The sequence below is a fragment of the Mus pahari genome, chromosome 17, assembly GCF_900095145.1.
Source record: "Mus pahari chromosome 17, PAHARI_EIJ_v1.1, whole genome shotgun sequence".
Lineage (NCBI taxonomy): Eukaryota > Metazoa > Chordata > Mammalia > Rodentia > Muridae > Mus > Mus pahari.
Genome location: NC_034606.1, coordinates 24345534 through 24356011, shown reverse-complemented (window position 1 = coordinate 24356011; position 10478 = coordinate 24345534). Strand labels below are relative to the sequence as shown.

Sequence of the window (10478 nt, the reverse complement as noted above, 5' to 3'; positions counted from 1 at the left end):
GCAAGGAGCTAGGATCAGTCAGCTTGGCATAGCCACACCCTCTCACAGCAAGGAGCTAGGATCAGTCAGCTTGGCATAGCCACACCCTCTCACAGGAAGGAGCTAGGATCAGTCAGCTTGGTATACCCACACCCTCTCACAGGAAGGAGCTAAGATCTCAGAATAAAGGCAGAAAGAACAAGAAAATTGATTAACAAAGTCAACAATTCTTATTTTCCTGTTTGTAAAACCTACACAAGTTGCAAATCAAGAAAGATGGTTAAGAAAAAAAGAAAATTCACTGGAGGATTTACGTTATTTATAGCCATGTTATTTTTTTAACCTATTTTATTTTTATCACATTATTTTGTGTGGGTACATATATCTATGAGTAAGTATGGTGGTCAGAGGACAACACTCTGGAACTGGGTTCTCTCCTTCCACCTGTGCATCCCAGAGACCAAAGTCAGGTGACCTGGCTTAGCAGCAAAATGCCTTGGCTCTCCGAGTTATCCCTGCTTTTAACAGCTTAGTGTATACTGCCTACCGAAATTCACCATGGAGACTTGATAAATTATCATTCTGGATGTGTCATTTGGTAATCAGGTTTTATTTCCACACTCAAAAAATAAAAATTTTAGGCACCTTCTCAAAATTGCTTCTTCTCTAAGAGAAGTGTGAGTACCCAAAGATGATATCATGTTTTTAAAGAGTGAGTGGGTGTTGGAGAGAGAGTGGGAGCTGGGAGGGGAAATGTGTTAGAGAAGGTCTCTCCAGCGCACATGGGGACTGATCACTGTTCCAGCTGCCCTCCTAGAGCTGAAAGGTCACTGGCCCCATCCCTAACCCAGAAACAATTTCCAGTGGATAACCACTTTCCTCCAAGGGAGTCTCACTGGGAAAACACACAACCCTAAGCACAGACTGTGTGCCCAGCAGTAGATGCCACCAGGAAATGAACTCGGAGGCAGCTTTGGAGCCTCCTTGTCTCATGATGTCACATCATAGCTTTCTCTTTTTAAAATTGTTATTTTTAAAAGAATTTTTATTTATATATTATTATTATATTTTTATTTATATATATTTCTCTACTGATATTTTATTTTACATTTCTATATTTGTATTTTTTATTTAACTATTTTTTTTCTATTTCTACTATAGGTCCTTCATGCATATAGAACGTCTTCCTGGCTGTTCAAATGAGTCGGTACCTGTTTCTTGTGCCTTCTCTTGACCAATTCTGATTTGTTAATTTTTGTTTTATCATATCATTTCATATTATATCATATCACATACCCCTTAGAAGCCTGTTTGTTTCCTGGTAAGAGACAGAAAGAGGGTGGATCCAGATGAGAGAGGGGGTGGGAGTAAGCAGGGGGAGGAATTGACGGAGCAGAAATCATAATCAGGATTACTATGTGAGAAAGAGCATTTATTTTCAGTAAATCAATAAAAGGGAAAGAAAAGACGAGGCCTCTCCTGTCAGAATTCTGTCCTTCACAGTTCTAATAGACATCCTCATCGTGTGAACATGCAGACATGGGGCTCTCTGCCAGGCCTCCAGCTGTGTAGCTTAGGACTGCATTTCATCTCTACTTCCTTCTGCTCTGTTGCAACATAGCTGCCTGGACGTGAATCTGCTCCTCTCTGATGGAATTAGTGCTCTTAGCTGAGCTGCTCCTTAGCCAAGGAAGATGGCTGTGGATTATGGCTGTAGCCTCTACTGAACGTGTGACCTGTGGCATCAATTCTTCAAATCTTGCAATTCTGGGAGGAGTCATTATAATTCCCATTGTATAAATGAGAAAACCAAAGCCCAGAGAAATTAAATCATCCCAAAGTAATGGAACCAAGATTAGTAACCCAAGTCCCTGAATCCACACCTACACTGATTACTGTTTTGTTTTTGTAGGTTTGTTTGTTTTTTAAAACCTATAGGAATAACTCTACTCTTTATGTGTTGACACTGGGTAGCCAGAGAAGCATCCTTACTGTTTGAGGTCCTGACTATAGTCTCCACTGCAGTATAATCGCCTTATGTAAGGCATTCGGTTACTTACTCAAGAGACAAACACTCCCCAAGCCTTACAAGTGTCTGCACTCACCAATAGAAACTTCAAAGCTGATAGGTTTGTCTCCAATCTTCCTGTCAATCATGGTAGCTTCAAAAAAGGCTCCGAAGAGTAAGAAGTCCTCATACTTTTCCGGTATAATCTACAGAGAGAGAGAAAAAAAATTGCTAGACAGATCTGGCTTCCTTTCCTCTCTAGAAAGCCAAGTTAGTGAAACTCATTTGGTCTGGTATACTTCATAGACATCTGAGTCTCTGTTACAGCTGGAAATGCCATGCCTTGCCACCAAGCAGACAGGCAGAATCATGGCCAACAAACTCAAGTCCAAACTCAGCTAGCCACTGGTCGGTCTAAAATGACACAGAATCACTCTCTGAACTGCTAGCTCAACACACAGGGAAGACAGTCTCCTTTCACGGCAAAAGGTGAGTTTGGTATGTGTCTTCCCAAGATGCTGTTTGAGGGTGGGAGGCAACACTGAACAGGTGTATAGACCCAGGAAATTAAAGATGAGATGCTGAGAGTCATAGCACTGGACCGTTACACATGAGCAAAACTGCATGGCTTAGATGCAGTACTCATATACATTTATTAATGTTTCTTATAACAACTTTAAGTGCCTGGAATCGAGATCATTCCCATGTGTTCTTTGAGATTGACATATGCTAACCTGTAGCCTTGGGGCTGATCCATGGTCAACGTTTACTTCCTTAAATAATTAGTGTGGTGGTTTGAATAGGTTTGACCCCATAGACTCATGTGTTAGATTGCTTGGCCCATGGGGACCATGGCACATTAGGAGGTGTGGCCTTATTGGAGTGGGTGTGGCTTTGTTGGAGGACGTGTGTCACTGTGGGGGTAGGCTTTTAGGTCTCCGTAGTGCTCAAGTGTGGAAGAGCCTCCTCCTGGCTGCCTGCAGAAGACAGTCTCCTCCTGGCTAACCTCAGATGAAGATGTAGAAATCTTGGCTCCTCCAACACCATGTCTGTCTGCACGCTGCCATGCTTCCTGCTATGATGATCATGCTATGAGCCAGCCCCAATTACAATTAAATGTTTGCCATTATAAGAATTGCCTTGGTCATGGTGTCTCTTCACAGCCATAAAACTCTAAGGCAATTAGGAAACGCATATAAAAAAAAAAGGGAAGTGTTAGGCACAGCAAAAGTGGCACTCAATCCTGTGTATGGGGGTGCCGTACACACTAAAAACTATTGGAAAGGGATCCAGTTGTATGCGAGTCAGAAATGCTTCCATATTGAAAGGACATTAGAGCTCTCTACTCCAACCTCTAGTGTTTACCTTTATAAAACAAGGTGAAAAAAGACCAAGGGGCTTCCAAGGTCACAGGGCAAGATTAAGTCAGCTATGGCTTAAGACCTATTCTTTACCAAGAAAGACTTCATGGTCAAGTAACCTACAAGGAATCTGGAAGACTGGACTGTGCCAGGCCATAAGGCCGCGGTTCTCAACCTGTGGGCTATGACCCCGCTTTGGCAAACCTCTATCTCCCAAATATATTTCCGTTACAATTCTTAACAGTAGGCAAGTTCCAGTCAGGAAGTAGCAATGAAAGTGATTTATGGTTGGGGGTCACCATAACACGAGGAAGTATATTAAAGGATCGCAGCGTTAGAAAGGCTGAGAACCAACCAGTATGCCATAAGGTAATACTCAGTTCTCTGCAAGTAGCTCTTCCTAGTGTGGAACCATTTCTGAGTGAAGAGTCTGAGTGAGGTGAAGACGTATAGAAAGGGCTCTCTGGCTTTGCAGCTGGACTTCCTCAAGTCCGAGGAAAGAAGAGCAGGGCTTAAATTGCTTAGCAGTAAGCTAAGAGGACAAAACAACTGTGGCCCCACAGACATGGGGTGAACTGAACAAGAGTCCTGAACTAGGCCCCTCAGAGAAGCAAAGGATTTCAGATAATTGGGTGACAGGCGACCTTTCCTGTGACATTGGACCATCCAGGAAATGTTTTCTTTTCGACCAGAAACAGGGCAGGGCAGAGCAGAGTGTAAGGCTTAGTCACTACCTACCAGCCTCTTATCTTGCAGTCTGGGGCCTGAGTTTACTCTCTGGGAGGAGGGTGAAAACCACAGAGACTAGAGGGAAAGCAGGTCTCAAGGATGGCAGATGTGGCAGCAAACCAGCTGCCAGGTACTGGACTTTGAGCAAGTGCCATCCATCATCTGGCTGTTACTTTCCTTATCTGTGACAAAAGTCTCACAATAGGGCCTGGACCACTTGTGAAGAGCAGACTTGTAAGCCCTACAAATTATCATTACAGTAAATAGCTCAATAGTTAGAATTATCTTTTTTTTTTTTTCCTGTTTTTGTCAAGACAGGGTCTCTGTGTAGCCCTGGCTGTCCTGGAACTCACTCTGTAGACCAGGCTGGCCTCGAACTCAGAAATCTGCCTGCCTCTGCCTTCTCCCAAGTGCTGGGATTAAAGGCATGCGCCACCACCACATTCACATCCTTCAGGTTCCAATTTCTAGCCTCCCCCCCCCCATTCTGGAAGTATGCCTTGTCCTGGAAAAATGATTGTTACTTAATATGTACTGAGCTCACAAGGGAGCTGAGCCTCATAGTTCATCTCTCTGCTGCCTAACTGTGGATACAATGTAACCAGCTGCTGCAAGCCCCTGCTGCCATGCTTTCCCCACTATGATGGACTGTCTTCAAACTGTGAGCCTTAAACCCTCTCTCTTGAGATTGTTTTTAGTCAGTTTTTGTCTCAGCAAAGAGAAAAGCAATTAGCATAGGGGTCAAGTCATCTGCCCAAAGAGTCAAACAGAGGTAAGCATGTCTTGTTGCACACTAGCCTCTGCACCATACTGATACAATTTAAATCCAGCTGTCCCACACAAAAGGCAAAAAATTTTAAATACCAAACTTTCTCATGCCATAAATAACAGCAGCGTGGAGTTCCTAACATACCCATCACTTCCATCTTCCTGTCGTATATATTTTTGCACGCTTTTTCTCCCCTTCCACAGTATAAGCTCCATGGAGTTGGGCTCTGTATTTACTCTTGCCCGTGGTGAGCAAGATGTTTGATATGAAGCTGTTCAATCAGCATTCGTAGACTTTACAGATGCTCACATTCCCCAAGCTGGCTATGGTTTTTGGGAGTTTGGTGGAGGAGAAAGAAGCTTTGGTACATAATGAGGCAGAATAGGAAAAGGCACCATCACAGGGTCTCCCAGCGTCCAGATGTGCAGGAAGTTTCTGCTGACAGTGACACTGGGCTCTGTGACCCTGGGAAGCTGGAAAAAGAAAAATTTAGACAGCAAGAAAGGGTTGATCTGCTCTGGCTGTGGGAAACAGAGGATTTGCTCCTAAGAAGAAGAAGGGACTCAGAAATGTTAGCCTGTGGTGTCATGGCTTGGTCATGGCCATTCTCTCTGTTAGGTCACCACCCTCAGGGAAAGCAACCAACTACCAAGTCGTAAGGATAATCAGAATTTGTGGGAGGTCTCCAGAGTAAGGAACTGCATTCTCATATCAATAGCCAACAAGGTACGAAGGCCTCCTGCGTGTCAGGCAGCCGTCCTCGGATGGGTTCTTCAGTCCCGGGATACCCTCAAAAGATCATAGCCTCTGCCAAAATCTTGGGAGCTTGACTGGAGGTTCTAGCAGGAGAGCACGGCTACTCCTATACCCTTGACTGAAGACTGCTCTGCCTCTATTCCAGGAAGGCCACCAAGCTACAGGAGGGATGCACGAGGAGTGGCGAGGGAGGAAGGGGACACCTGCCTACCGAGCTAGATCAGTCACATCGACCCTGGCAATCAAGGCGGTGACAATGTCACGACTAAATCACCCTCACATCCACTTTACCAAGATCTTTCCTCCTAGGAATGCCTGACCCAGAACCATTTGTATTAAGGTATCTTCAAACTCCTCATTCACGGGAAAATAAGCATTTGATGTTTCAAGCAGCTAAGCTTTGGGCACGCTCAGCAAATAGCCTTTTTTTTTTTTTTTTAAGATTTGTTTATTTATTATATGTAAGAACACTGTAGCTGTCTTCAGACACGCCAGAAGAGGGCATCAGATCTCATTACAGATGGTTGTAAGCCACCATGTGGTTGCTGGGATTTGAACTCAGGACCTTCGGAAGAGCAGTCAGTGCTCTTAACTGCTGAGCCATCTCTCTGACCCCACAGCAAATGATCTTAAGGATATTGACTTAGATTCTGAATATTCTCCTAGCTTCATTTTCCTTGGATATCCCTATACAACCTGGCCCCAGCAGGAATGGTCACAGATGTAGGAGACATGTATGTGAGTGGCCATTAAGCTACCCACAAATTTAAAGACAAGTTTCTAATGTTGGCTTTTATTCTGAACACACATGTGCATATGTGTACACATGCATACAGAGAGAGAGAGAGAGAGATCCATGCAGACAATGCCAGTTCTACCACAAACAAACTGATAACACATATTTCCAGAAAAGATTTCCCAGATGAGAGTCCAAAGGTGGGGGAGGGGGCTTAAAGTGTCAAAACACAAACAACAGGTGGCAAGCTCTAAATAGCTGCACCTTGGTGGAGGGAACCAGCCATAGATAATAGCCAGAAAGTCATTGCACACTTAACTGTGCACATGCTAAACAATCTGACGGCAATTTATAGACACTCCCTCATCAGCCTCTAGATGTTGTCTATGACAGAGCGACCTAGATGACCTCATTTAGCTGAAGACGAAATGACAACTCAGGGCAGTGTTGGTGTCAGAGCCATGAGTAGAACTAATGCCGATGTTCCAACCCCGTGCTCCGAGTTCTCTGCAGTGGGTTCTTGAGATCCCAGAAAGAAAAATAAATAGCTCCTGCAAAGTAAGAGTGAGTCTCCTACTGCACACGTGAGGTCTGCCCGGTCTCCAGAGGAATGGACAGCTCTGGGTAAGCCGCCATTGCCTCCCTATCTGTTGACCCAGATAATACAGCTGCAGCTAAGCCAAACTAGACAGGCGGAGTTTCCTCATCCAGCACTCCTAATACCTCCAGCTACTCTTTTTGTTTTCTTTTTTTTTGAGTTCCCGTGGAGTCCATGCTTGAGAGATTCTGAAGAAATTCGTCACGAGCCTATGGCTGTGCTACTTGCATGAATTGAGAACAGGCCCGAAGATTCAGCACTAGGCCAACACAAATTTGCCAGGCAGAAGAGACCTATACAGGAGGTCTTCAGGAGCCCGTGACAAGCGCTGTCTCCCTTTGCTCTGGGTTCCGCTACCATCAGGGATGGAGGGGGCAGCGCTTGGACCTACCTCTGGGGGGACAGCGAACGATTCCACCTCCACTTCTGTGGAGTTGGTTTTGTCCGTGGCCTGCTGGGCTTTGCCGTCGTCGGCTTTGTCAGCCTTGTCCTTACTGGAGCCTTTAGAAGATTTGGAGTCTTTGGAAGACAGCTTCAGCTCCTTCAGAGCCTTGGAGAACTTAGACTCCTGGGCCCCACCCGAGAGGATCTCCACAGCAATTTCCACCAAGATCCGGCCCCTGAAGGACACACCCTCCCCAAAGCCTTCATTCAATTCCTGGTAGTCATCCATGAGACTGTGGTTCCTGGGAGAGCCATAGAGGTTAATCCAGGCAGGTCCGAAAGTGGGAAGAAACCCTAGGGAAAACCCGAGTGTTAGTAACTGGCTGTACAGAGACATCCTCTCCCATTTCCGTCTAGCCTCTCTTGTGCACACTTACACTTTTTTTTTCACATTTGTAATATTCTAGAGGCCATTCCTGCACACATGTAGCAGATGCACACCTTGGTCTTCATGTGAATCCTAAAGAACTGGAATGGTGGCTATCTCAAAAGCTGCTGCCTGTCCGTGGGGTATGTTCTTCTAACTGGGCTGCCTTGTCTGTCCTCAGCGGGAGAGGATGTACCTAGCCTTACAGAGACTTGAAATGCCAAGGTGGGGGCAGGGGGATGCCCAGGGAGGCTGCACCTCCTCAGAGGAGAAGGGGAGAGGGGATGGAAAAAGGGTTGTGGGAGGGAGAGACCGGGAGGGGAGGCAGTGAGCAGGATGTAACGTAAGTAAAAAAATTAAAGTTAAATTTAAAAAATATTCTAGAGGCCACTTTGCACGCTTCTGTTAACATTTAGCCATTAGATGTTTTAGTCTTAACATGAGCCAGGGCGCATGTTCGACGCCAATCATGGAGTTCAGCAGAGGACACGCTGATACAAAGACTGAACAAAGAAATGTTTACATAAATATTTACAATATCAACACTACACGTCTTCTATTGTAAGAAAAATTGATAGGCTGATGGTGCATGGAAGGATGGGGAAGGGGCTGTAAACCCGTGATGGAGCATGGAGGAACAGGAAGGGGCGGGGCTGTAACCTGTGATGGAGCATGGAAGGAAGAGTGGGGCTGTAAACTGATAGGGCATGGAGGAAGGGGAGGGGCTGTAAGCCCACTGGAAAAAGTATGGAGCCAGAGATATATGAGAAGACTTTGGACAGGTGAGAGACCTTAGACCTTGTTCTGACTTTTGCTCACTATCTTAGTATCATTAAGAATATTTTAAAGGGATTTTATCAAATCTATAATGTAACCATGTCTCTTAAGACCAATGGTTCTCGATGATCATCCTTCTTGGTTTTCTTGTGTTTTGCATAATGTATATAAGGAACAAAATACTCATGAAAGGATATAGGTACAGAGACAAAATTTAGAGCTAAGATGAAAGGATGGACTATCCAGAGACTACCCCATCCGGGAATCCATCCCATCATCAGCCACCAAACCTAGATACTAATGCACATGCCAGCAAGATTCTGCTGAAGGGACCCTGATATTGCGGCCTATTGTGAGGCTATGCCAGTGTCTGGCAAACACTGAAGTGGATGCTCACAGCCAGCTATGGGATGGAACACAGGGACCCCAATGGAGGAGCTAGAGAAAGTACCCAAGGAGCTGAAGGGGGCTGCAACCCTGTAGGTGGAACAACAATATGAACTAACCAGTACCCCCTGAGCTTGTGTCTCTAGCTGCATATGTAGCAGAAGATGGCCTAATCAGCCATCACTGGGAAGAGAGGCCCTTGCAAACTTTATATGACCCAGCACAAGGGAAGGCCTGGGCCAAGTAGTGGGAGTGGGTGGGTAGGGGAGCAGGGGTGGGGGGGTATAGGGAACTTTTGGGATAGCATTTGAAATGTAAATAAACAAAATAATAATTTTAAAAAAAGAAAAAAAAAGACCAATGGTTCTCAACCTGTGGGTCACATATCTTTTGGGGGTTGCATACCAGATATTTACACTACAATTCACAATAATAGCAAAATTACAGTTATGAATTAGTAACAAGAATAATTTTATGATTGGGGGTCACCACAACATGAGGAGATGTATTAAAGGGTCACAACATTAAGAAAGTTGAGAACCAATTAAGACCATTGTGGCTTCCATGTGAAGGTTTGCAAGAATGGATGTGGGAAAACTGCTCTGGGGACGATTTTATCATGAAAGCTAAGGATCCTGCAGTTTGGACTAGGGTAAGGTGGCAGAGGTGGTGAGCAATGAATGTTCAAAAAATATTTCCTAAACATAGACCTGAAAAGACCTGGTGGCTTAAACTTATTCTTGCCGTAAGGGTTTCTCTCAATACAGAACATCTGGAAAAATATACGGCGTTCACGAGAACTTCTATCAACACAACGGCCCTTTATTTTTCAGTACTGGAAATCAAACCCAAGGCCTCTCACATTGTAGGCAAGAGCTGTGACCACTGACCTACACCTCCTTCTGCCCACGCTCCTTTCTGAATGGCAAATCAGCATGACATTTCAGAAGACTCAACTGTGTGGGTGCAGACTGCAGCCTTGGGGCTTTCAGCTGCGTGTCACTGGAGAAAGTTCTTAACTTCCTGTACCTCAGTTTCCCCATGTGGAGGAAAAGCTACTAGTGCCCAACTCACCTGTCAAGATTAATAATGTCCACTAAGTGTCTCACATGGGCCCTTAAGGCATGCCCCCACTGATGCGAAGAAATAGGGAGTCACAATTTGCTTATCAATTCCCCCATAGTTGCCAAGAAGACATTTTTCCTTCTGTCTAAATGTCTGCTTTCCACCACCCTGACTTCTGCAGACTAGATTCTATCTATCAGATTCAGTTCTCCTTTGGGCAAACTTAAAGAAGCAGAAAAATTATTGTTAAAAGGATAGAGAAGATTTTATAGTCCCTGATGTCTACTTGAAAAACACAAACATCTGTCTTTCTGAGCACCATCAAGAGGCTTCTAAAATGCTGTGAATAAAACAACTTAACATCTAGTTGGGACAGTGTAGATGGATGAGAGTGTTTTTTATATAAAGTGGTAAGTGTTGCTGTAATATGAAGAACTAGAGAACATACATTCACTGAGGGCTTTCTGTAATGTCAGTCTGTGATGGATCTAAAAAATATACA

The 10478-nt window shown here is 44.6% G+C and overlaps 1 protein-coding gene across 1 annotated transcript in view; it reads right to left on the bottom strand.

Moving 5' to 3' along the window:
• Positions 1 to 10478, bottom strand: part of Fer1l6 (fer-1 like family member 6) — a 111944-nt gene that overhangs the window by 82656 nt on the left and 18810 nt on the right. Inside the window, exons 10-11 of the mRNA XM_021217185.1 lie at positions 7328 to 7674; positions 2085 to 2193 (exon numbers count right to left, since the gene is read on the bottom strand). Coding sequence (XP_021072844.1) covers positions 2085 to 2193; positions 7328 to 7674 — 456 coding nt within the window. The remainder of the gene's footprint in view (positions 1 to 2084; positions 2194 to 7327; positions 7675 to 10478) is intronic.